The 27,550-nt window shown below is 41.0% G+C and overlaps 1 protein-coding gene and 1 pseudogene across 1 annotated transcript; both read left to right on the top strand.

The window, feature by feature from the left end:
• Nucleotides 1-760: 760 nt before the first annotated feature.
• Nucleotides 761-22,338, top strand: LOC121804109 (annotated as a pseudogene).
• Nucleotides 22,339-23,279: 941 nt separating this feature from the next.
• Nucleotides 23,280-25,679, top strand: LOC121804108. Its single transcript, XM_042203650.1, has one exon. The coding sequence runs from the start codon at nt 23,280-23,282 to the stop codon at nt 25,677-25,679; it is 2,400 nt and encodes a 799-aa protein (XP_042059584.1).
• The last annotated feature ends 1,871 nt before the right edge of the window (nt 25,680-27,550 follow it).

Here is a 27,550-nt window from a genome sequence, read left to right as displayed (position 1 = left end):
TCCACCGCCGGAGTTGTCGTCGCCGGACATTGTGTGATGAGATGTTAGATGAAAATTGGAGAGGAAATTGAGATGATTTAGGAAGAATAGATGTGTAGTTGTGTGTGAAATGAGGATGAATTAGGAGTATTAATAGAGTAAAAAAAATATTTTAAAAAAAAGGATATAAACGGTAATATTACCATTTACAATTTTTTTTATTTTTTTTTTAAAAAAAGATTTATTGCGTCAGCTCGTGACGACGCCCACTCGCTGGCCGGCGAGTGGGCGTCACGCATGGCGCAGGGGCGGGCCACGTCGCCATGGCGCGTGGCGAGTCAGCCTGTGTCTTGTCTCGCAGGGATGGGTCACGGGACGTGATCGTGACGGGCGCGGGACAGGCCGGTGTGCCGCAACGCGTCGCGCGAGCATTCCGTCTCTTCGCGAAGGAACGCAGGACGGTGGTGCGCCGCGTAGTGGATGGCCTAAAGGGAAAAGTTGATGGAATGCCACAGTACCCTCTGCTACACAGCAGAGGATCCATCCCCCAAAAATAGGGAGTGCATTTCCTACGTACACAAATTTTCGAGTTGCTTTTTGTAGACTTTTTTGAACTCTTAAATAAATGAAGCCATCAAACACACGCGCCTCCTTCTGCATATTCAAAAGCCGCGCTTTTCACCACAACTGCTCCCTCTCTCTCTCTTCTGCATTTCTTCCTCCCTTGTTTCATATTCAACCAAAAAATCATACTCCACCACCGCCCCTTTTTCATGTTTCAATGGCCAATCTCTACGATAACAATCACTACTACTCTCCTCATGAATCCGATGACATTTCTCTCTTTCTCCACCAAATTCTGCTCCGATCTAATTCTTCACCGTCACATCCTCACCAATCTCATCTCCTTACCACCTCTGCGCCAGAACGGGCAACTCGTTAGCCAGATCTCCGCCCTCAACTCCTGCTCCACCTGCGGCCTCGCGAATGTGTCGCCGGATGATTGTGACTATGAGAACGAGGTCATTTTCGATTTTCGACACAATTTTTGCATGCCTAGTGCTAAATAGGAGGCTGTGATTTTTTTTAAATGTATTTGCATGGTTTGTTCATGTGTGCGTGTGATTATTTATGTGTAGGAAGCTGCGGCGGAGAAGCCGCGGTGCTCTACGAAGAGGACTAGGGCTGCGGAGGTGCATAATCTCTCTGAAAAGGTTCGTATCCGCTACCTTTCAACTTTGTTTTGTTTCCAATTGTGGGGGAAGGGGTTTTGAGAGTGTTGGTGGACTTGACGGAGGAGGAGGAGCAGGATTAATGAGAAAATGAAGGCGTTGCAAAATCTTAGGCTATCTCCAACCATTTACACCAAATCCAAACCCGTTGCAAAATCTTAGGCCATCTCCAACCATTTACACCAAATCCAAACCCATTTTTGCAGTTCTTGAAAGGATATGAGCTAGATTAGATTAATATGGATTAAATAATTATAGTTGGGCTACAATTATAATTAGTCCATAAGTTCAACAATCATGAAACCCTAATGACTCTTTGTCTATATAATGATTATTTATTCTCCATTGTGGGTGATGAGAAATATCGTAACATTAGAGAGAAAATACGTAAAGCTTTGTAGAGAATTCCTAGCTTTCTCTATGGAGCGATTGTACCGAGGAATTGTTCCTGCATCGGATCAGAATACACGTGGACCTCGATAGTAGTAGATTCAACTTGCAGGACACAATCGTAGAAGAAAACACAACAACAAGTAAGATTTAGTTCCGTTGTGTATTACGTGCTCAACTTGCAATATGATTATGAATCTAGATCTGTTATTCTTGTCTGCAATTTCCGCTGCGCTCATTAGATGAATACAAGAATTCTTAACAGTGGTATCAGAGCTCGGGGCTCGATTCATAATTATTTTGTGTGATAATTATTCGTGGATTAGTTTTAAAAATTAAACCTATGTAATTGGTTCGCATGGAAGTCGGACTTCAACTATGCGTTGGAATTGAAATTTGATTTCTTGTGTTTAACCTTAAAGTCAATCTCACGTTAAAAGTTTTGGAACCAACAGTGATTTTGAAACATGGGAATCAGATTTCCACAATTTGGGAAATTAAGAAAACTGAATTGCGAAAATTCTCTTGACGAAAATCCTTTTGGTAGTTTTCTTTAATCAACGTTTAATTTACAATGAAATATTAATTGGATTAATATTTTATAATTTTATATTAATTTAGAATTAATATAAATAATTAAATCCACGTTTAATTAAAGAATAAAATTTGATTTTATTTGTTGAGCATTATTTGATATCCTATGTGATAAGCATGTTATTTGATTTATGCTTATTTATTTTAACTATAGTAGTTAGAGACCGTTTTATTGTCTGGGTAGACGGCGCCCAGTATGTGTAGTCCGTGTTATACTATGTCTGGGTAGGCGGCGCCCAGTATTTGTAGTCCGTGTTATACTATGTCTGGGTAGGTGGCGCCCAATAATTGTTTATGATTTTAATATTCGATATTAAATTGACAATTAGTATCACAAAATTATTCCCCACAAAATATAAGTCTCGTTTTGAAACAAACGCGTCGTCCGTCACAATTGTTTGATGCTCCTAGCCTTTTCGACCACGAGTTTTACGCCCTCGCGTTTACTCTAAATCTACAAGGTTTAGGCTCATTCATAGATGCATGGTTGGCATCGTGTGATGGGGTTGACTTGCTTAAATTATTTTGAGTAGCCCTCGCAACCAGAATAATTTATGGACGTATATTAATTAGATTAATAAACCAAGAATTGTAAAATTGATGTTACAATTGGCTTGGAGGCCTACCTGGTGATATTATTGTAGTCATCACCCCTCGCAGATGCTGCAATAATATAGACTTGGATCTTGGACCACTAAAATTTATATTAGATATAAATTCGTATTTTATGTTTGGTGGCCATAATATATGTTAAAATTAGTGGGAGCTAATCAATACAATAGACCCTTGTTTGATTAGTGATGCGAATGTGATCTTTGTATGCTTTTCTAATTTGCTTTTCATTTTATTTTCTGTTCAGATAATATGTCAAACTTATCTTATGAGTGTATGATGGAAACAAACAAATTGACTAGGTCAAATTTCACGGAGTGGCAGAGAGACTGCCCAAAACTCAAGGCACAAGGTGCAATGAGTGGGAGCTCAGCTATGTTTGTCATTGAGATAAATATGTCTATGAATAACTCACAATCCTGGGTATTGGATACCGCTTGTGGTTCACACATTTGTAATAATGTGCAAGGTTTAATTGACAGCGGGAAAGTGAGGCCTGGGGAAGTAGACCTACGTGTTGGAAATGGAGCAAAAGTTGCTGCCGAACGCGTGGGAACTTATAGTTAGATCTTCCCTCAGGACATAGACTAGATTTACATAATTGATATTTCGTTCCAGTTATTTCAAAGAATATTATTTCCATTCCGATGTTGGACATCGAAGGTTTTTCCTTCCATTTTGCAAACAACAGGTGCTCGTTTTCTAATAATGGATTGTTTTATGGAAATGCCTCTTTAGAGAATGGATTATATATGTTTGAATGCAAACGGGATATTCTCAATGTGCAAAATAAAAGACTTAAGCTATGTAATACGGATAATGCTACTTATCTTTGGCATTGTAGACTTGGTCATATCAATGAGAAAAGGATAGCGAGATTGAGAAAGTTAGACTATCTAAATTCGTTTGATTTTGAATCATATGGTGCTTGTGAATTCTGTCTCAAAGGAAAGATGACTAATAAGCCACTTTCTGGGAAAGGGGTGCGTGCTAATGATGTGCTAGAGTTGATCCACACAGATGAGTGCGGACCGTTTCCAACTCAAGCAAAAGGTGGTTATTCGTACATCATTACTTTCACTGATGATTTGACAAGGTATGGATATGTGTATCTTATGAAACACAAATCTGAGGCCTTTGAGAAATTTATAGAGTTTAAGTGTGAAGTTGAGAAACAACTTGGGAAAAGTATAAAAACTCTTCGATCAGATCGATGAGGGGAATACTTGAGCCGAGAATTTCTTGATTACTTGAAATCGCATGGAATTCAGTCGGTCTGGACACCTCCTGGTACACCACAAATGAATGGAGTATCTGAAAGGAGAAACCGAACATTATTAGATATGGTTCGATCCATGATGAGTTTAGCTAGTCTTCCTTTATTTCTCTGGGGTCATGCTTTATTGACTGCTATTTACATTCTGAATAGAGTTCCATCTAAATCAGTTGAGAAAACACCATATGAGTTATGGTATGGCAAAAAGCCTTGTCTTAACTATATGCGGATCTGGGGTTGTCCAGCTTTTGTTAAGAAACAAATGACTGATAAGTTGGAATCTAAAAGTGAGAAGTGTTACTTTGTGGGATATCCTAAACAGACTAGGGGATACGATTTCTACTGTCCTGAAAATCACAAGGTGATAACATCAAGGAATGTGACGTTCCTTGAAGACAGTTATGTCTGCAAGGAACAAGGTCAAAATACAGTAGATCTTGAAGAAATTCAAGAACCACAAGTTAACAATGAGGATGATGTATTGTCAAATGGTTTGAACAATAACTCAGTGAGAGTTTTTGATGATCTATTGGGAGAGGAAAATACTATTAGAGGAGACCTTAGAGGGACTCTCGAAGAACCTCCTCAAGACAATGAGATGCATCAAATACAAGATGATACAATAGTTGCATCACCTCTACCTCAAGAAGATCATAGTGATATTCCTGGGCCTACTCACAATCAGAATGAACAGCCCGAGCCAGAAGAAAACCAACTCAATAGGCCTAGAAGGATTCGTCGTGCACCTGAGAGACTGAATCTAATGGTTGAGAACCAAGATGATGAAGTTGATTTAGATGATGATGAGCCTAAGCCCTATACCGAGGCGGTGTCGGACACCGATCGAGAGAAGTGGCTTGAAGCCTTGATATCTGAAATGGACTCGATGTACTTCAACTTAGTCTGGGAACTAGTTGACTTGCCAGATGGGGTTTACCCCATAGGTTGCAAATGGATCTTCAAAAAGAAGAGAGATGCAGATGGCAAAGTACAGACCTACAAGGCTAGGTTAGTGGCAAAGGGTTATAGTCAGCGCGAAGGCATTGACTATGATGAAACCTTTTCGCCAGTTGCTAAGATCAAGTCCATTAGGATATTACTTGCAATTGCTGCATAATACAATTTCGACATTATGGATGTCAAAACCGCATTTCTCATTGGAGAATTAGAATGCGATGTCTATATGACACAGCCAGAAGGTTTTGTATCGAAAGAAAGGCCGAATGCAGTGTGCAAGCTAAAGAAGTCCATCTATGGACTTAAGCAAGCTTCGAGGAGTTGGAATATTTGTTTTGACAGAATAATCAAATCGTTTGGTTTTGTCAGAAGCAAAGAGGACCCATGTGTTTATAGTAAACGCGAGAATGGAAACGTTGTCTTCCTCATCATATATGTTGATGACATCTTGATTATGAGAAGTGATCGTTCCATGATGCAATCCGTGAAAGAATGGTTGTCTAGTTCCTTTATGATGAAGGATCTGAGTGATGCTTCCTACATCCTTGGAATCAAGATCTATCGAGATAGACCAAATAGGATGTTGGGATTATCACAATCCACTTACATAGACAAGTTGCTAAGGCACTTCTCAATGGAGAATTCTAAGAAAGATTTTCTTCCTATGGGACATTGCATTGTATTGTCAAAGAAGGATTGTCCTTCTAATGACAAAGAAAGAGACAACATGAAAAGGATCCCGTATGCTTCGGCGATAGGATCTATTATGTATGCCATGATTTCTACTAGGCCAGATGTGGCCTATGCGCTTAGCATGACAGGCAGATTTAAGCAAAATCCCGGTGAGGAACATTAGAAAACTATTAAGACTATTCTTAAGTACCTTAGAAGGACTAAAGAATATTTCTTAGTCTATGGTGGACAACCAGAGTTATCAGTTACTGGGTACACTGATGCTAGTTTCCAAACAGACCATGACGACTATAAGTCTCAGTCTGGATATGTTTTTGTCCTCAATGGTGGAGCAGTGAGTTGGAATAGTTCCAGACAAGGTACAATTGCCGATTCCACCACCGAAGCCGAGTATATTGCTGCATCTGAAGCTGCCAAAGAAGCTGTTGCTTTGTTAGAGTTCGTTAAAGAACTGGGTGTTATTCCGAGTGCCAATAGTGCAATACCTTTGTATTGTGACAACACTGGTGCTATTGCGCAAGCAAAAGAACCCAGAGCTACGAACAGGAACAAGCATGTTCCCAGAAGATATCATCTGATTAGAGAAATAATTGAAAGAGGCGACATAAAATTAGAAAGAGTAACCACTGATGATAACTTGGCTGATCCTTTCACCAAACCGTTATATATAGCAAAACACAACAAGCACTTTAAGAGCTTAGGTGTTATGCATTTTGGTAGATGGCTTTGAATCAGTGGGAGTTACAGTTTTATATGTCTTAGAAACATTTTGTGTTGAGACAATATTACTTGATCACATTATATGAAAATTTTATTTCCTATGGGTTTTGTGCACTTATTGGAATAATTGTTTTAAATGTTTGATTTTATTCTAAATATTTTTTCCCTTGAATTGTGACTGTCGTTAATGGAGTGAGACATTAATGATATAGTATAATTCTAAAATAGCCCTAACCAATGATCATCAAGAATGAGATATTGATGATATGTTATAGGTTAGCATGGGGTTTGCATCACATTCTTCGAGAATGTAGTTGTTCTCACAACTATGAGATATTAGATACTCGTGATGGACACATGGTATACTTTGGAGAGTATTGGTATACCCTACTATTAAACTGTTTTGTTGAGTGTCTACAGTTTATTAGTACATGAAGTATGTAATAGTCCTTAGATCTGAGGTCATTACACATTTTGTTTGTTGAGTGGTGTGCTTTGACCTTGTACAACGCTTTGCCTCCCCTCGGAGGATTAAGACACGGACTTGTGTTGGGTACATCATAAGATAAATGGAAATGGTAGTTGAGCCAAGAATGAGATTCATTCCTCGATTAGAATTTCGAGAGAACACTCAAATTCTCTATATTACTTGACCATTAAGTCATTGGCCAATGCAAAGATATATTCAATTAAAGTAATTGAATATGATCGAATGGGTCATTTAATAAAGATGAGATAAAGTGATTGAGCTATTTGGATGACACATGACAAATCTTAGGCTTAATCGGGTGGTTCGTGAATGAAAGGATGTTACTATAAACTTTGTGTAAAGGCTTGTTTACCGAATTCACGTAAACATCCTTCATATATCGAGCTACGCTGCCAACGCAGTCTAGGAGTTTTGTGCAGACTTCGATTAGATCGTCGTCGATAATGAGGGCCTAAAGGGTCACACTATAAGTGTATTTTGATCTGCTCAAGGGTACAAAGTTGGAACTGCGTATTATATCTAATGCTAGTCCAAGTGGGAGATTGAAAGGATATGGGCTAGATTAGATTAATATGGATTAAATAATTATAGTTGGGCTACAATTATAATTAGTCCATAAGCCCAACAATCATGAAACCCTAATGACTCTTTGTCTATATAATGGTTATTTATTCTCCATTGTGGGTGATGAGAAATATCGTAACATTAGAGAGAAAATACGTAAAGCTTTGTAGAGAATTCCTAGCTTTCTCTATGGAGCGATTGTACCGAGGAATTGTTCCTGCATCGGATCAGAATACACGTGGACCTCGATAGTAGTGGATTCAACTTGCAGGACACAATCGTAGAAGAAAACACAACAACAAGTAAGATTTAGTTCCGTTGTGTATTACGTGCTCAACTTGCAATATGATTATGAATCTAGATCTGTTATTCTTGTCTGCAATTTCCGCTGTGCTCATTAGATGAATACAAGAATTACTAACAGTTCTGTCACATCAAACAGTAATTCTACTCCAACCATTTAGACTAAACTCAAACCCAAAAGAATATTCCATATTCACCTACTTTTTTACTTTTTCAATCTTACCTACATATTTATCTAAATTACATATTAACCCCACACCATTTTATCAATAAATTTTCAAACGTAATTATATAATTTAATACAATTATTTATATTAAATATATTATATATTCAATTAAAAATACACAAACTTGGAAATTAAAATACATCAAACATACTATAACAACATTCAAACATAAATTACATTACATTTAAAGACATTACAATTACATAATATTTGGTTCAGATTTACCGGATTATTAGATTAAAATTTTCATTTGTTAGTTATTGTAATTTGTGGTTTGTCTTTTATTTTCTATTTATGTCGTTGTAATATCATTTCCACTTGTAGCACCACTATGTGTTATGTTATGTTCTTTTTATTATTAAATATCTATTATTTAAGTTTTTTGTAATATTAACATCATAAATATTGCAAATTATACGAACGAAATAATTTTTTATAATATTAATATCATAAACTACATAATTATTTAAATTACACATTACCCTCACAGTACTTTATCCATAATTTATACTACATATTGATACATTAACACCACAACACTTTAGGAATAAATTTCCAAACATAATTAAATAATTTAATATAATTATTTATGTTATGTACTACTTTTTATTATTAAATATCTATTATTTAATTTTTTTTGTAGTATTAAATTTCATAAAAATTTACAATAGAATACATTAAAAATATTACTGAAGCACAATATATGTAAAATGAAATACAATTAAAATACAATTAGAATACAATTACAATTTACAATTAGAATACATTAAAAATTTACAATCAATAAAATGCACTGCGTATGTATGTAAAACGAAATACACTGCCACCTCTCTATATAATGAAGCCCATTTGTTGAAATGTAGTTGAAATATTAATGAAACACATTTACACTTAAAAAATAAAACCATTACCGTTCATCATCTTCCCAAACGTGTTCTTCTTCCTCAAACTTTTCTGCTCTCACTTCTACCTTGATATTCTTGCTCTATTCGAAACATACTCAAACAAGGAGGGTGTGAATGCAATTTTAGAATTATAAAATGGGTTTTGCGTTTGCTACAGTGCAACGCCATATATAGGTCGTCACTGTTCAAAATCACAAAAAAAAAGCTGATTTGGGATGCGTTTTTTAGTATGGTTGGAGCTCCAATCTACTGCATAGATGGGATTTGCAGTTGGAGATGCTCTTATTCCGAATTCAAACAAAGTAATCACATAATGCTGATTAGGTGATCTCTCTCCATGATGTTAATTTGTTTATAAATTGTGTAGACTGACAAGGCGTCGATGCTCGACGAAGTTATCGAGTATCTCAAGCAGCTCCAGCTCAAAGTGCAGGCAAGCATCTCCATCATTAATGACTCTGTTTGTTCCTGAAATTGTGATTATAGGTTGCGTTAGAAATCAAGGAAGATATGCAAAGATTATGAAATCAATTAAGATCGATTCTTTCCTGATTTATAGCTAGGGTAAATCATAGCAAATCATACCATATGTAGATATTTCTATGCCTATTTAGGCGTGTAATTCCCTTCTCTATAATATACTTGAATGAATATATGAAATCTTTCTTCAACATGGTATCAGAGCAAAATAATCAAAGGCTCAGAAGATAAATTCATCATCGCCATATACCTGTCTCGACTAGAAGGCGGACAACCGGACCTGAAAAATATCAGAAGAAGAAGATGTTAAAATCGGCGACATCAGACTCAAAGCAAGCAAGAATGTTACAGTAGCATTCAAGCTAAATGGAAGAAACTATCCACTATGGGCTGGGTTGATGCGAGTAGCCATCGGAAGCAGGAGGGCGTTGCGGCACATCACCGGAGTGTCGGAACCCCCAAAACCAACCGATAAAGAGTATCTGGAGTGGGAGGAGACCGATTTAGTGGTATTCTCCTAGATCATGGATAATATGGAGATCGAGATTGTCGGAGATTTCGCACACCACCAAAGTGCGAAGGCGATTTGGGAAAGCCTGGCCGTGATGTACCAGAGTACGTCGGATTCGTATATGATATACGATTTGGAGGATAAGGCCAGCCGGATTGTCCAAGGGGACATGGATTTGGAGACCTACTGGAGAACCCTGCAAGGAATATGGATCGAAATTGATCGATGCCAAACCAAGACCATCACCTGCTGCGATAAAGGAATTGGTGAGTATCGAAACATCATCAATCAAAGGAGATTATACAAGTTCTTTGCGGGATTAAACCCCCAATTCGAAGGAACCAGAAGGGGCATCCTCAAAGAAAGCCCAACGCCTCCAGTAGATGTCGCATACGGCTGGGTGAAACAGGAAACCACACTGCTGAAAATCATGTCGCCGTCAAACCCGGACCCAACTGCCGCAACAAATGGAGTGGGGCTCAGATTTGGAGTCCGGAACACGCAATTTCCACCCCAGCCGCCACCAACAGTCGCCGCAGAGCAACCAAACCTGACAAAAGCAAGCTATGGTGCTCAAACTGCGGGATGAACAAACACACTCGGGAAACTTGCTTCAAACTTGTCGGATTCCCGGAATGGTGGGATGAGAGTCAAAAGGGGAAGGCTAAATTGTTCATCGGAGTGGAGGAAATCGGCAGAGCAGAGAGCGCCGCCCATGGGCGGAGTGCTGAAGGTGGAACTCCACGCGGCGGCGGCAGACGAGGAGATGAGGTGGGGCAGGCGGCGTTCACCGGACGGGTCAGAGGGACAGAGAGCGGCGGAATCGGTGAAGGAGGTAATGGGCTAGGGTTTTGCAAACCCTACCCATTTTAAGATTTTCCACCTAATCCTCACTTTGTCCATAAATTGCATAATACACCTCATGCATTGCAGTCTGCCCCTCATATTTTGACTAATCTGAAAAATGACCCCATATTATGTGATGATAGATTAGTCAGTCCCAATAGCTTTGAAATATTGCACGAACTGCCTATTGCATGTACTGTGCAACATAAGTCTAGAGAAAAAGATAAAAGGTGGATTTTTTATTGTGGGGCGACTGACACAATGACACATGATAAAAATATTTTGTAAATTTTTGTGGTACTATGAAAAGTCAGATACAGACTGCAGATAGGGAATTAACTTCGGTAGAGGGGAGTGGAACAATTGAGATTTCACCAACGTTAAAATTGTCAAATTGTCTCTATGTTCCCAAATTATCACACAAGTTGATGTCTATTAGCCACGTGACGAAGGAATTGAAATGTACACTGCTAATGCATCCTAATTTTTGTGTATTACAGGATATCAGGACGAGGAGGATAATTTGGCATGGCACTAAGCGTCAAGGCCTCTACTATGTTCATGAGATGGCTCACCAAGGCAGTGCTGCAATGCTGCTGGCTCATGGATCTGCGACTCGAGACGCTCGGTTGTGGCACAGACGTTTAGGTCACCCATCTCTTGGTTATTTTAAACTGTTTTTTCCTAATTTTTCCCATCTCAAGGATTTTGAGTGCGAATCTTGTGTTTTGGCGAAAAGCCATAGACAATCTTTTAAGTCTACTGAAACTCGTGTTAAGAGTCTTTTTTCCTTAGTACATGTTGATGTTTGGGGCCCTGCGCCCGTTACTGGTGATCATGGTTTTAGATATTTCTTGTTATTTGTAGATGATTGTTCGAGAATGACGTGGGTATATTTTTTAAAACACAAATCTGAGGTTTATGAAAAATTTGTCCTATTTTTCAAACTAATTCAAACTCAATTTCAGACAACCATTAAAGTCCTTAGGTCTGATAATGGGAGGGAGTTCGTCAATCGGGAAATGTCAATTTTTTTCATGGATAAAGGGTTAGTTCAACAAACCTCGTGCCCATATACCCCCGAACAAAATGGAGTAGCCGAAAGAAAAAATAGGATAATTATGGAAATCACTTGTGCCTTGTTTTTTTGACTCTAATGTTCCGAAATTTCTTTGGCCTGAGGCAGTTGCTACATCTGTTTATTTGGTGAACCGTCTTCCTACAAAAATCTTGAAAATGAAAACCCCGTTATAACTGTTATCCTCACTAGCCGACGTACCCGAACCTCTTACCCTTCCTCTGAAAATATTTGGGTGTTCTGTGTATGTTCATGTTCCCAAACACGAGAGAACAAAATTTTCCGCGTGCGCTATAAAATGTATTTTTTTGGGATATGAGATCAATTAAAAGGGTTATAGGTGCTTTGATCCGTCGTCTAGGAAGATAATAACGACCATGAACTGCAATTTTTTGGAGTGTGAGTATTACTATACCAGCCTTAGTGGTCAGGGGGAGAGTATAGAACTATTGATAGGTCAAGTGGATCCCTAAGCTGGTTTATGTCATCACCAAGCGACTCTGCCGTGGAACCAACAGAGACAGTTAGTACTGTCGCCGAGCCTGTCTCGTCACCGGCAGAGCCTCCTCAATCGCCGTCACCTAACAGTCCTCCTCCAGTCATATCTGAGGTAATTACTGAAACTGGAATCAATAGTACAAATATTCCTGATGACTCTGCCCAGTGATATCTGAGGTAATTACTGATTTTATTACTGTGTATTGTGCGCTACTTGAAGGGGACACCGGGATACGGGATTTTATTTGAGAACTATAGAAACTTGGAGGTGCATGGGTTCACCGATGCAGATTGGGCGGGGGATCCAAATGACCGAAAGTTGACTGCAGGGTACTTTACCTTCGTGGGAGGTAATCTTGTGACTTGGCGGAGTAAGAAGCAAAATGTGTTAGCCTTATCAAGTGCAGAACCAGAATTTCGTGGGATCAAGAGTGGATTGACAGAGATCGTATGGCTGAAGAAGTTAATGACAGAACTTGGCTTGATGTCAAAAGAGCAGTGCAAACTCTTTTGTGACAATAAAGCAGCGATCAGTATATCTGAAAATTCAGTACAACACGATCGAACCAAGCATGTTGAAGTAGACCGCCAGTTCATCAAGGAGAATATAGAAGCAAGGGTAATAGACCTTCCGTTTGTTCGTTCAAAAGACCAGTTAGCAGATATTCTCACGAAAGCTGTGGATGCAAGAAGCTTCTGTGAAGTATTGAGCAAGTTGAAAATGAGAGGGAGATCTCATTCTTCAACTTGAGGGGGAGTGTTAGAAATCAATGAAGATATACAAAGATTATGAAATCAATTAAGAGTGATTCTTTCCTGATTTATAGCTAGGGTAAATATATCAAAATCATACCATATGTAGATATTTCTATGCCTATTTAGGCGTGTAATTCCCTTCTCTGTTAAATATTTGAGTATGTTGAGATAGTTTGAGCACATGATTTTAAAAGTTGCTTGTCTCCTGTGTCAATTAGATTCTGGCAAGTGGAATGTGATACAACTTCCTCACCAAGATTAGTAGTCATATGGGAGTATTATTAAATTTTCATCTAAATTCTGTGTGTTAGTTCTGTACGAAATCACAATATGCCGCTTCCAAAAGAGAAGGTCGAGTTATTGAACCCCGTCTCATGATGGGATGGGCCGAATTCTCCGCTTCGTGGAAACTTGTTTGCTAGTTATATAATCCTCACAGTTTACGTGAGGGAACAAGTTTCTAAATGATCAAATATCCAGATATAGTATATAATAAATACTACTAGTATAGTATGGGAATTGATTTGCTTTCTTTCAATTTTTATGTTATTGCTATGGGTTTCTGGTCGGATTTATACATATCCCTCACCTTATCCAAGTTTTGCAGATGTTAACAATGAGAAATGGGTTAAGCCTTTATCCTATTTGTCTGCCGGGTATGCTGCAGTCCGATCAGGTTTCTCAAATGCGGGCGGATGTCTATGACACAAATAAATACTCAGATGTAAATATGATGAAACAGGTGTTGAAATAATTGAGTGAACAATTACATAAAGCTCTCTATGATGATTAACCAAGAACGACGGAGAAGGAGCATAAACTGTAGAGCGGAAGCGTACCTTGATCCATAACGAATTAAACGGTGGAATTGCTTTGCAGCGGCTATGGATCTTCCAAACGATCAGAGACGTCCTTCACAATAGTCTGCCGAGAGAATACAGAGATATTGAACGTTCTTCTGACGTCTGGGGACCATAACCCTAATCTTATATTTATATAAATATAAGAACCTTTATTTTCTATTCAGTCCCTCATCAAATAGAAAATCACAAAATGGTATCTACACTTATTTCCATAACAAATAAATACACTTTAACCCAAACTTTAATCTTTAATAGATCACTTTAATTGGGCAACTGAAAGATAGCCATACACATTAAATTAGTCATGTGGAAGCCCAAAAATTCTAACAATCTCCCACTTGGGCAACACATGACACCAAATAAATGTGTACAAACCGAATGAGCGCTCAAATATGCTATCACATAGTGTATTCCCGAATAATCTTATTATCAACCATATCAGCATAGGACTAAAGAGGTAGTCACCATATTTTTTCATGATTAAACCCATCAGTAATCACATATGCAAACATAATCAACAACAGATCAATTATGGAGTGTAGCATGGAAACTTCATGCAAGGTGATCATACATGCCTATTTCCAACTGGTCCTCCCAAATCCTTAGTGAGATCAAACTCAAATCAAATAACACAAATAATGGACAAAACATAATACTTTATTTCTGCAGAGAATAACATGAGTTTTATAACTGCATGTTCAAAACACAATATAGAGCAATAACCAAAATTACTCCCACTGAACGGAAGTACCCTTAAACAACATAACACTTGTTTGGGCTACATGCCCATGAAAAACCTTAACTGTTAGTCCTTTAGTGAACGAATTTGCTATCAAATGCGTTCCCTTATGCTCTATAAGTATTTGTCCATTCTTAACTTTAATTCACAACCAAGAACATATGACATAGCAGAGCTCTTGTTGTTTGGAATACAATACTGCAGGGTTATTGTCACAACATAACTTTAGTGGTCTTTCAATACCTTTAACAATATGCAGCTTAGTGACAAAATTTCACAGTCATATTCAATAACTAGATGCCCAAAACAAGTTACGAATTTTGTTGTCATGGCAGAAGTAGCTACAAGTGTTTGCTCAGCACTTCTCCACGAAATGGCTCCACGGCCAACAGACACACGTAACCTAAAATGGATCATGTACTGTATTGGCATCTAACTAAATCAGAATCAAAATGCCTAAAGATCTCTCCAAATGATCTGATTTTATGTATGCGAGCATGTAATGCTTAGTTCTCTATAAATATCTCATAACCCGTTCGCTGCTTCATAATGATCCATATCGGGTTATTGAGATATCTGCCCAACATATAAACAATTAAACCAAATTGGGTCTAATAAACACTTGAGCACACATTAGGCTCCCAATTGCCGAAGCATATGGAACCTTCTGCATTTTCTAAATCCCAAGATTTATCTTAGGGCATTGAATGAGACTAGGTTTGTCTCCCTTAGTCATAGGGGTATTTCTTTAATTGCAATTATGCATCTCAAATACTTTAGGCACTTTTTCAATATATCCCTTTTGTGACAACCGAAGAATATCTCGAGAGTTATCTCAATTTATTTCGATTCCAAATACAAAAGAGGTTCTCCCAAGATCTTTCACCTCAAATTTCTTCGAGAGTGACTCTTGGTGTTGTGCAATATTCCCCAAGAAGATGCATATGCTCCCACTGAACTTGTGATACACACAACCATCAATAGCATTCTTTCTGAATCCAAATGAAAGAACTACTTTATAAAATTTGTGGTACCATTTACGAGAGTCTTAATTGAGGTTGTTGAGATTGACTTTAAATAACATTATCCACATGGGATTGAATGTTTATAACATTATCATCTTGAGGTTCTTAATCTGCTTCTTCTTCAATGATAGTAATTTATACTTGAACATTGTCAGAAGCAGTAGTAGATGTCTATACAGACTCCTCCTCAAAGGTAATGTTCCTTAATACACTCTTCCCCCCAAACTCAACATCCTCAAAGAATACTATATATCTCGTCCCAAATTAGTTCCTTTAGTGGGATCATAAAATTTAAAAATCCCTAAATTTTTCTGGATGACCAAATGAGAATATATGCTATAGTCTTTAATGCCTCTTCCCAAAGCGAATGTGACAAAGAAGAGTGATAAATCATACTCCTTCACATATCTTTAAGAGTTCTATTTCGTCTTTCAGCAACACCATTCATGCTAGGCGATCCCGACATGGTGTACTAAGGGACAATCACTCTTCCGAATAGAGGGCAAAAGGTCTTTGACATTGTTCACCTGAGCAGTCATTTTTGTAGTAGAATTCGCCATCACGAACCAGATTTGACTTTCTTAATGCCTTTGTCGAGTTGGAGCTCAACATCAGCTCTGAATATTTTGAACTTGTCTAGAACCTCAGACTTTGCATTGGTTAAATATAGGTACCCATAATGAGAACAGTCGTCTATACTTGATATAAAATATTGTTGACCATTCCATGAAACCAAAGAGAATGAACCACAAATGTCTGTATATATCAATTCTAAGACGTCTATACCTCTACCGGCACCTAATTCCAATATTTGATCTGTTTTCCTTCAATACATTGAACCCACAAATCACCATCACAAGTCTCACAATCCTTTATTTCGAAATATGACCTGGATACTTGTGCCATAAATTACTGAATTTTCATTATTTAATTTTTGCTTAATCCCTTTAATTCAACATGTAGAGCTTTTGAATATGGAGTAACGTAATTAGACATGTAAAGATTGTCATATGCACTTAAGGAAACAGTGCCCACAATATTGGAATTATTTGAAGGAAGAAACTTACTATTTCTGAATGAACAAGAGAAACCAAATTTGTTCTAAGCAGAAATAGAAACCAAATTCTGTCTAAAGACAGTACAATAAAGTATCCTTCAAAACCAGAATAATTCCAGTCTTCAATAACAATCTACAATGCCCAACAGCCTATACTTCACCGATTTGTCATATCACACTTAGATGTATCTTTCACCATCAGTTGACTTTCGACAGCTCAGACAACCTTGCATTGATACTTATGTGAGTAGTAGCACCAGAATCTACTCACTAAATATCATTAGGGACTAAAGCCAAATTAACTTCAGAACAGACCAAAACAAGAATTGTAACTTCATTTGCACGCCATGCGAGATATTTACAATTCTCCTTTCTGTATCCATTTTTACCACAAAAGAAACAACTATCATTATCCTTATGTTGTTACCTTTGTGATGAACCCTTATCCATAGTAGCATTCTCAATAAACTTTTTCTTAATGCCTTTTAGATTATATCTTGAGATAATGACCAAATGTGCAACACCAAATATACAAACAAGTCTTTAGAATTCAAGTTTAAGTGAAGCAACGTGAGACATTTGCATAATGTGCTCCCTTATGTTGCCCTTGCCTTTATACTTTATTGAGATCATACACGCTTGTCTCAGCCTTATCGTTTTCACAAAACGTTCCTTAATTTTGGCAAGGTATTCACTGACATTAGTAATATTCTCAGATGTAGTGCCTCGAAAGGCTTCTAGGATGCTATACTTAATGATCATTAGACTTACGCGATTCAAGCATTTTCATTTCTCATAGTTTCTCCTTTGATCAAGAGTACTATTATCCATACGAGAAACAAATTGCTCGGTCCTTAGCACGTAATCCAGATCCATGCAACCCAGAGTAATTAGAATATTATCTTTCCAATCCTTAAAATTTAACCCATTCAACACTAACATATTGTTCATATTGAAAGAAACCGCAGAAGCAGACATCATAAATGAACAGAGAACAAAACCGAAATAATTGTCATGCTCACATAATAAAATTCAAATAAGAAGGTAACATCTCGAGGTACCAGCACAACATCTATATCAAGTCTTTTGACAGTAATATGAATTTGTAATTGATAACCTCATCGTAGTGATCAAACACTGACAATAAGATCGGTCAAGTAGTGTCCACCTTTTGGCATCACACTACTCACATGAACACTAAATAATTATCACGTATTTATCACCACAAGTATGTATGTATTCCGTGCCAAACATTAATCTTCCTTTTGGCCGACTAACATCTGCATTAAAATACATACACACATACCGTCCTAACATTCGCAATAAGGAAGTCTAGGCAAAAGAGGTTACTTTTGCAACGTCTAGCTTCGACTAATCTACTTTGAACATTAGTAAAACATTACGAGGTTCCGAGCACAACATCCACATCAAGTCTTTTGACAGTAATATGAACTTGTAAATGACAACCTCCTTACAGTGGTTAAACATTGACAATAAGATCCTGTTAAGTAGCATCCACCTTTTAGAATCACATCACTCACAAGAAAACTGAATAATTGTCACGTATTTATTACCACAAGTATATGTGTATTTCGTGCCAAATATTAATCTTCCTTTTGGCCGACTAATATCCGCATTAAAATACACACACGTCAATGAAGGAACATGAGATGCACCCTAAAATTTGAATTTAAAACTTTAATTAAATTCTCAAAAGAATTCTTAATTCCCAATTAATTAGCCAATTAATTGAGAGACTTTATGTGAATTAATTATTCAAATTCCTTTCTTAATGTAAGACGTTAAAACGTGCTTAAAACGCATTAAATTGAATAATTAATTCACACTAAATATAATATAACGTATGCATAATAAAAATATAAACTGAATCATCAAATCACATTCCATATAACGTATGCATACATATAAATAGAATTTCGCATTAAAAAATTATTACCATAATTATGAAACAACCGTTTCATTCCGAATTAATCATGCAAACCCAAAACTGAAGAATTCTAAATTTTATGGGTTCACCAAAATATGCAGGATCGAAAATCTTAATCACTTGACAAGAATATACAAATTGCAAATTCTCAACATAAACTGAATTAATCAAAGACGTGTTAACAGAATTCCCAATTTATATGAACAAATCAGACTTCGTTGCGGCTGCCGCAGCATATATACTTTAAAAGCACGGATTGTAAAAAAAAGGAATTCTCAATTAATCAGTTTCCAAATAACCTTACGCTTGAAATAAGGAATCAAGAAATCAATTCAGTCATATATTTCTTCACGGTAAGCACGAGTTCAATTCATCAAAATAATCCATGTATATACATACCTTGAATTGAAAACCATTCCTAAACCATATTATATACACAATATTATAGGAACAATTATGAATTGAATTATTGAAATCAACGATTCACATTCCATTGTTTCGATGTGCATAACCAATTCCACAAAGGAAACAAATCCGTTCATATTTCTCTAAACACTAAAAGGAAGAACGGCGGCCATATATACAAATTATAAAACGAATCGCAAAACCCTAATATCAAGAAATTTTATTTCTTGATCCAAAAGACAGACGCAAACATAAGGCCGTATTTCTCCTTTTCCCAATTCTCAGAGAATCATCAATAGAGTGGCTCTGATACCACTTGTTGAAATAATTGAGTGAACAATTACATAAAGCTCTCTATGATGATTAACCAAGAACGACGGAGAAGGAGCATAAACTGTAGAGCGGAAGCGTACCTTGATCCATAACGAATTAAACGGTGGAATTGCTTTGCAGCGGCTATGGATCTTCCAAACGATCAGAGACGTCCTTCACAATAGTCTGCCGAGAGAATACAGAGATATTGAACGTTCTTCTAACGTCTGGGGACCATAACCCTAATCTTATATTTATATAAATATAAGAACCTTTATTTTCTATTCAGTCCCTCATCAAATAGAAAATCACAAAATGGTATCTACACTTATTTCCATAACAAATAAATACACTTTAACCCAAACTTTAATCTTTAATAGATCACTTTAATTGGGCAACTGAAAGATAGCCATACACATTAAATTAGTCATGTGGAAGCCCAAAAATTCTAACAACTGGTTATCCTACACCAGAACATCTTAGGTGATTCGCTTCTCAGGCTACCGGAAAATTTTGTTAAGCAGGAGCGCGTGTCCGATTTCTCAACCATGCTCGGTTCAAAATCTTCAATGGAAGTCGAATCAATCATGCAGCAGCAGGATCACTTGGGAGCATTTTGTTAAGGATAATCTCCTTAACGCGATGCCGGAAGATAGATTAGAAGTCCCGGGAGACGAAATCCCGTCGACAACTAGGGTTTGCAGAAAAACGATAAAGAAAACAAGAAAGGTGATAAACGATTATTTCATTGATTGAATGAGAATAATAGAATGACTCCTATTTATAAGACAAGCCCTAACTTACTAAACAAGAAAATAAAGATCCGAAGAATATATGAGAAATATATGCTAAATCAGCACTAAACTAAATAAAAGATATGTGGGGATATTCCTAGTGATATGTCTCGTATCAACTCCCCCACGGTTAAAATCCACCTTGTCCTCAAGGTGGGAACCACGACACAACGAAGAGCGACGCGAACAGAAGATTTGGCGAGCTCTCCCCTCCTGGATCAAACGCACACCGAATGGTTAAGCGTCTCCCTTCACCAATTCCTCGGCGACCAGCTTGGCCGCTTGATTTTATATACTCCCCACCAGATATCCACCCAAACATGATAAATCCATCCTGGAATAAGATTTCCATGACTTCCTTTCGTATGGGTAGTGAACCTAAGCCTCGATTCAACAAGGGCAGCAAAATAGAAACCTGCGGCAGATTCTTATCATCATACACCATATTTTTCTCGGCCGTTGCCTCGACGAGCACTTGCGGTGACTCCTCGACGTTCTTGACGATCTCTTGAAGGACCTTATCGTTTAGAACATCAAGAGTAGCGCCAACATTGTGAGTAGCGTTGTTGGGAACTATGCCGTCGGAAACATCCTCACCAAATACCATCGTGGGAGTATTATCAGCGGGTAGCGGTGATGGCGGCTGGGCAGCAGCGAGCAGCGTCGCTGTTGCTGCTGAGCGGCAGTGACTCGACGACCACCAACTCAAGGGTGAGCGTGGCAGTGTTGGCGGCAGCGGTGGGCGCAACGAATGGTTGGAAAAATGCAGCGGTTGTGGTGGTCGATATTCCGGCTGCCATGGATGATAACCAGCTTCGGGGATACGTTGTTGTATGTGAAGATTCGTGCCACTATAAGGCAGGCGTGAGGGCTTATGCTCGGGCTGCCATGGGGGGTACCCGAAGGTCGAATATCGCGGCTGCACGACTGGATCCCAACCATTATCTGGCTGTCGAGCAGGTTGGTAGTCTGGTTGATCCCAACATGAGGGCTGGTGCGGTGAGGGCTGGCCGTATTGCTGAAGTCCGAGATGCCGGTGTTGGATGGGTTGGTTCCAACAAGTTGTGGGGTATTGTGGCAGGGGATGCAGCGTCGGGCTTGGTTCGGCGGTGTAGCAGGGCTGGTGGCTGGTGGCCTGGAATGGCGGTTGTGCGGCGGTGTACAGCATAGCCGTGTCGGGTGGATCAGGTTCGGGCCGAAGCGGAGAGTGCGTTGCTGCTACCCTGCGCTCATGCTCAACCAATCGGGTCTCGAGTCGGGCGAGCCAAGCGTGGATATACTCCAACGTTGTTGTTGAATTCAGTTGCAAGCCTTCGGATGCTTGCGATATCTCCGGCCATGAACGAAGATTGACTTCGGCCATGAGCTCGAGGATGAAAGCACCAATTTGTTAAGGATAATCTCCTTAACGCGATGCCGGAAGATAGATTAGAAGTCCCGGGAGACGAAATCCCATCGACAACTAGGGTTTGCAGAAAAACGATAAAGAAAACAAGAAAGGCGATAAACGATTATTTCATTGATTGAATGAGAATAATAGAATGACTCCAATTTATAAGACTAGCCCTAACTTACTAAACAAGAAAATAAAGATCCTAAGAATATATGGGAAAGATATGCTAAATAGCACTAAACTAAATAAAAAATATGTGGGGATATTCCTAGTGATAGGTCTCGTATCACATTTCAACTCTCCAGATCTTTTCAACTCATTGTTTTAATTTGCTTCATAACATCTTTCAAAGATGTAGATTTTTCAAGTGCATTGTAGTGTTTCACCAATGCGAAAAACCTTTTTTCAGAAGAGTGAGAAGGTGTTGTTGCGTCAGCCTTCGGCGGAGGATTGCCCTCAAACTAGCTCTACTGGTAGGAATCTGATCTCAATCTAGGATCTGTTTGAAAGAAAATACTTGTTTCGATTTATTGTTTTCACCTTCTGGATAATCATATTAGGAGCACAAGCCGGATCTTCAATCCGTTTGGACACTCGAATATCCGATTTGAAGGCGGATGTTTTGGAAGAATCGGACATTCTACTTGCGAGCTATGTTAATGACCCAGTCTTCTCATCTCATGACAAGTAGAATGTCTGATATGTTAATTAGAAATAGAAAGCTAGCTTCTGATACTGGTGTTTTTTTTTGTATGGCTACCTTTTAGCATGTATGTGATGGATGCTAAAGCTATTGTTTTGTTGAGAAGCTGATACGAGTAGCCCCAGCACGGAGGTTCTTCCGGAGATGGAGGAGCGCAGGGCTAACCGCGAAGCGTCGCCGGCGCCGCGTCACGAGAGGAAGGAAGCAGCCGCGACGAGGACGCTGCGACCGCGGGATCGGATCAAGGCACTGGCAAAGTTCTCAAGTTAATTAGTTGTTTTATTTTCGGTTTTGTTTTTCTTTATTTCTATTTTTGGAATTATTCTTGTTATTTTATTTATAATTGCGTCGGGCGAATTATAAGCCCCGTTCGGGTTTTCTTAGTTGGTTCTTTCCCGAACGTATTAGGATAGGTCGAACCAACCCTAGGGTTTTAGTATAAATAGAGCCAACATGTCATCTTTGAGATTATCTATGAAATATACGACATTGGCTCAATTGATTGCCCAACAAGAAACACACAAACACGCTGCCGATGAGGTTTAATCTCGCGCCCAGCACTCTTCCGTCGTCGACTTCGCCGACCCGCTATCGTGGGCGCTCGAAGGCTTCGGCCAGCGTTTCTTGTTCGCGAGGAATTCAAACGTTAAGGGGGAATAACCTTAACAACTGGTGCCTTCATTGTGATCTCAACCATGACCGATCAAGCACCGTCGACCGGCCTCCTTACCGGAGGCAACGCCTAGGAATTGGGGTCCGAACAACCCCGACGCTTCACGGCTGGTGTCCGCATCGGTGAGGGACAGCAGGGGGTTCGGCGCGACGATCCAGAGACAAGCAGTGCGTCGCGCCCCGCTCCTGGAACAGCCGACCCTTCCGCGGCAGCGCTGGACAGAATATTAGCGCGATTGGATCAGATGGAATTTCGAATGGATGCGTCGGACAGACGGATCGATCGGGGGGAGACGACACGCCGCCCTGAGCGAGACCCTACATATTTTTCCGACGAGGGGGACGGTGAGGGATATTATTCGCAAGGAGATGTTTGGCCGGCGGACGAGGAGGGACCCCCGGTTTTCAACCACGACAGGCGTGTCCGTGGTGGGGTTTTCCGCCGGCGTAGGGGAGCTGGTCGCGACTTACCCAGGCGCGAGGCTGCCTCTGGCACGGGGGCTTATCATACATACACTGCCCCACGGCCTCGTACGAGCTGGGATAGACCGGCGGATCGCGGGGCAACGGAACTAGAGAGGTGTTTCCGGGAATACCGCCACCCGACATCGTGGGATTCTCCTTTGCTTCGCACGAATACGACGGGAGGCAGAACTGACAGACCAAAGGACCTCTCCATGAAGGCGCCTCGTTTCGACGGGTCTGACGCGACAAATTGGATTTCCAGGGTTGAGTATTATTTCGACCATTTGCAGATGCCGGATTATGAACGCCTTCACTACGTGGTGATGCTTTTTCAACCACCAGCGGCCGAGTGGATCTTTAACTACCGGGAGAATAACCCTGTGGTGACGTGGCGGGAGTTTTTGGAGGATGTGCGACACAGGTTTGATCCACAGAGCTTACGCAATTGTATCGGGCCGTTGTCTAAATTGGTGCAGACAGGTTCAGTCGCAGAATATCACGACGCGTTTGAACGGTATCTAAATCGGGTACGGGGCCTATCTGAGGAGGCGTTGATTCCGATTTTCATAACGGGCCTCAAGGAGCCGATACAGGAGAAGGTGGAGTTACAACAGCCGGGTTCGCTGGCGGAGGCGATGGCTTTGGCCTTGCGGCTGGCTGTGTCTCATGAGGAGAGACATCCCCCACATTCCCGCGGCAAGTGGAATGGCCGTGATCACAGGGCGTCGACCGTGACCCCGATCGCCCAGCCTGGCCAACCTGACCAATCGGCACGGGATCCCCCACGCCCCAGCTTCAGGCCAATTCGAGTCTCCAACGCGGAGAAGGCAGAACGTTCACGAAAGGGATTGTGTTACCACTGCCCAGAACGGTGGGTCCCGGGACATGTGTGCAAACAGAAAATGCTATCTTATGTGGGCGAGGAGGATGGTGACAATGTGGTTGACGACTCGGATGGCAGTGAGGAATGTGAAACCCTTATCACCGCCGACTTGTCGCATCTTCATACCTTGGCGGGAGGCAGTAAGGGTCGCCCATTTAATGTTGTGGGAAATATCGCGGAGACAACGACCAGCATTCTCATTGACACGGGTAGCACACATGATTTTCTTCACCCCAGGGTGGCGAGCCAATTACACTTACCACTGACTCCTATACGGCCGTTTCGTGTTTATGTGGGCAACGGTGCGTCTTTGGTGTGCTCATACATTGCGCGTCGAATCAAGCTTTCCATTCAAGGAGTCGATTTCCTCATTGATTTACATGTTATGGAGATCCACGGACCTGATATTGTCCTGGGAATGGATTGGCTCGAGTCATTGGGCAAAGTCTCGGCCGATTTTGTAGGAAAGACGCTAGAGTTTAGCAAGAATGGGGGTCGCGTGATGTTGCGCGGGGTCCAGCCCTCACCGCGTCTCATCTCCCTGCAGTCTTTGGCCCTGCTAACGGCCCATTCATCGTCTCATGAGTTTTACGAGATTATTCAGATAGACGCAGAGGCAGTTGGTGCGGGGACGACGACGGTTGAGGATTTTCCGCCGGATACTTCCCCTGATGTCCGACTGGTTTTGGAGCAGTTCAGGCCGGTCTTCGTTGTACCGATGAGAATGCCCCCGCGGCGAGATTTTGATCACCGCATTCATCTCCTTCCTGACTCTAAACCAGTCAATGTGCGGCCTTACCGTTATCCCTACTTTCAGAAGAACGAGATTGAGCGACAGGTGCGGGAGATGCTCGAGCAGGGGATAATTCAGCGAAGCCACAGTCCATTTTCTTCCATGGTGCTCCTTATACGGAAGAAGGATGGGACTTTCAGATTCTGCATTGATTACCGGGCTCTGAACCTGGCAACGGTCCCGGATCATTTTCCCATCCCGACTGCGGACGAACTGTTTGACGAGCTCGGCAAAGCTCAATTTTTTACTAAATTGGATTTGCGTTCGGGCTACCATCAGATCCGCATGCATGACGCGGATGTCTTCAAGACGGCTTTTAGAACCCACGACGGCCATTTTGAGTTCTTGGTTATGCCGTTTGGCCTCACTAATGCCCCTTCGACTTTTCAGGCAGCAATGAACAAAATATTCGAGCCTCTACTACGGAAGTGTGTTATCGTCTTCTTCGACGACATTCTTATTTACAGCCCAACGTTAGAGGAGCACTGCTCTCATTTGCTAGAAGTGCTGACGTAACTACAGAAACATCAGTTCTTTGTCAAGCTCTCCAAGTGCTCTTTTTGCGGGTCCACAGTCGAGTATTTGGGCCATTTGGTGACCGACGGATGCTTGAAGGCCGACCCGACGAAGATTGCGGCTATGATGTCGTGGCCTCAACCCAAATCGGTCAAGCAGTTGCGAGGATTTTTGGGCTTGATAGGGTACTATCGCCGCTTCGTGGCTAACTACGCCATGATAGCGGCCCCCCTAACGGATTTACTCAAGAAGGAGGCCTTTGCGTGGTCTCCGGCCAAGACGGCGATGACCACAGCCCCTGTCCTTAGCCTGCCAGATTTTGACAAAAGGTTTTGCCTCGAGACGGACGCGTCGGATATTGGCATCGGTGCGGTTCTAATCCAGGATAGGCACCCCATTGCTTACTTTAGCAAGAAGTTGGGGCCGCGTCGCCGTGTGGCCTCGACCTACCACAAAGAACTGTACGCCATAGTGGAGGCCGTCCAGAAGTGGCGACAATATCTTCTAGGCCGAGAATTTGTCATTCGCAGTGATCAAAAGAGCTTGAAAGATCTCTTGCAACAGATAGTCCAGACCTCGGACCAGCAACTCTATGTGTGGAAATTAATGGGGTTCCGGTTCAGTATCGAGTATAAAAAGGGCAGCACGAACAAGGCGGCCAATGCGTTGTCACGTCGGGATGATGACAACGGTGACGATGGTTCAGGAAATGCCGCGGCGGGGCCTCCGCCGGCGGACTCGGACACCGCGGCATTCTTCGCCGCCAGTTCCCACCCGATTCCTCAGCTGATGGAACGACTCCGCGAGGAGACAGCGCAGTTATCTAAATTGCGCGAGCTGGTAGCACAAATCACGGCAGGGACCGCTCCGGCGTACCTATCCTATGTTGATGGCCTTGTTTATTTCAAGCGCCGTATCCTCCTCAGTGCCAATTCCAAGCTCAAGCTTCCGCTCTTGACGGAACATCATTGCTCGCCTATTGCTGGCCACCCCGGCCACGAGAGAACGTTTCGTCTGTTGTCGGCTGGTTTCTATTGGCCGAATATGCGGAAGGATGTGAGGAGATTTGTCGATTCATGTGGGTGTGTCAATCGACCAAATACTCAACTCAGAAGCCGGCGGGGTTATTGCAGCCACTGCCGATTCCGTCACATGTATGGGAAGATGTGTCCATGGACTTCATCACGGGACTGCCCCCATCGAGGGGATACACGACGATCATGGTAGTGGTTGACCGGCTTTCCAAGTATGCCCATTTTGCGCCCTTACAACCTAAGTTCGACGCCTTGCGAGTGGAACATTTATTTATTAATACTGTGGTGCGCCACCATGGATTCCCGAAGACGTTGGTATCGGATAGAGACTCGGTATTCTTGAATGCTACATGGGAGGAGATGCTACGCCTTAGCTGCACCAAACTTCATTTTTCCACGGCGTACCATCCGAAAACGGACGGCCAAACGGAGGTTCGAAACAGGGGGTTGGAGCAATATCTGCGAGCATTCACGGCGGATCGCCCATCAAAATGGTGTAATCTATTGCCTTGGCCTGAACTATCCTTAACTGCTTCCATCACGCCGCGCTAGCACTTCGCCCTTTAGGGCCCTATATGGTCGCGAACCGCCACTGCTGGTGGCCACGTCTCCATCGGCAGCCACTCCCCCTAAGGTGATTCGCCAGCGTGGGACACTCCTACGCGACCTGCGCAGTAATTTGGAGCGCGCACGGCAAAGGATGAGCGCCTCGGCCAATAAACGGCGACGGCATGTAGAGTTCGAGGAAGGGGACTTGGTGTGGCTTAAACTGCAGCCGTACCGACAACATTCTGTGGTGAAGCCGCTGTCGACCAAGTTGGCAAAGCGCTACTACGG

Source organism: Salvia splendens, chromosome 5, assembly GCF_004379255.2.
Source record: "Salvia splendens isolate huo1 chromosome 5, SspV2, whole genome shotgun sequence".
NCBI lineage: Eukaryota > Viridiplantae > Streptophyta > Magnoliopsida > Lamiales > Lamiaceae > Salvia > Salvia splendens.
Note: the sequence above shows the minus strand (reverse complement) of the source record. Positions and strands in the feature narration are given on the sequence as shown.

Bases quoted from the DNA above. Each gene is read 5' to 3' on its own strand.
- LOC121804108 (XM_042203650.1), top strand. From the start codon at position 23,280: ATGGATGCGTCGGACAGACGGATCGATCGGGGGGAGACGACACGCCGC.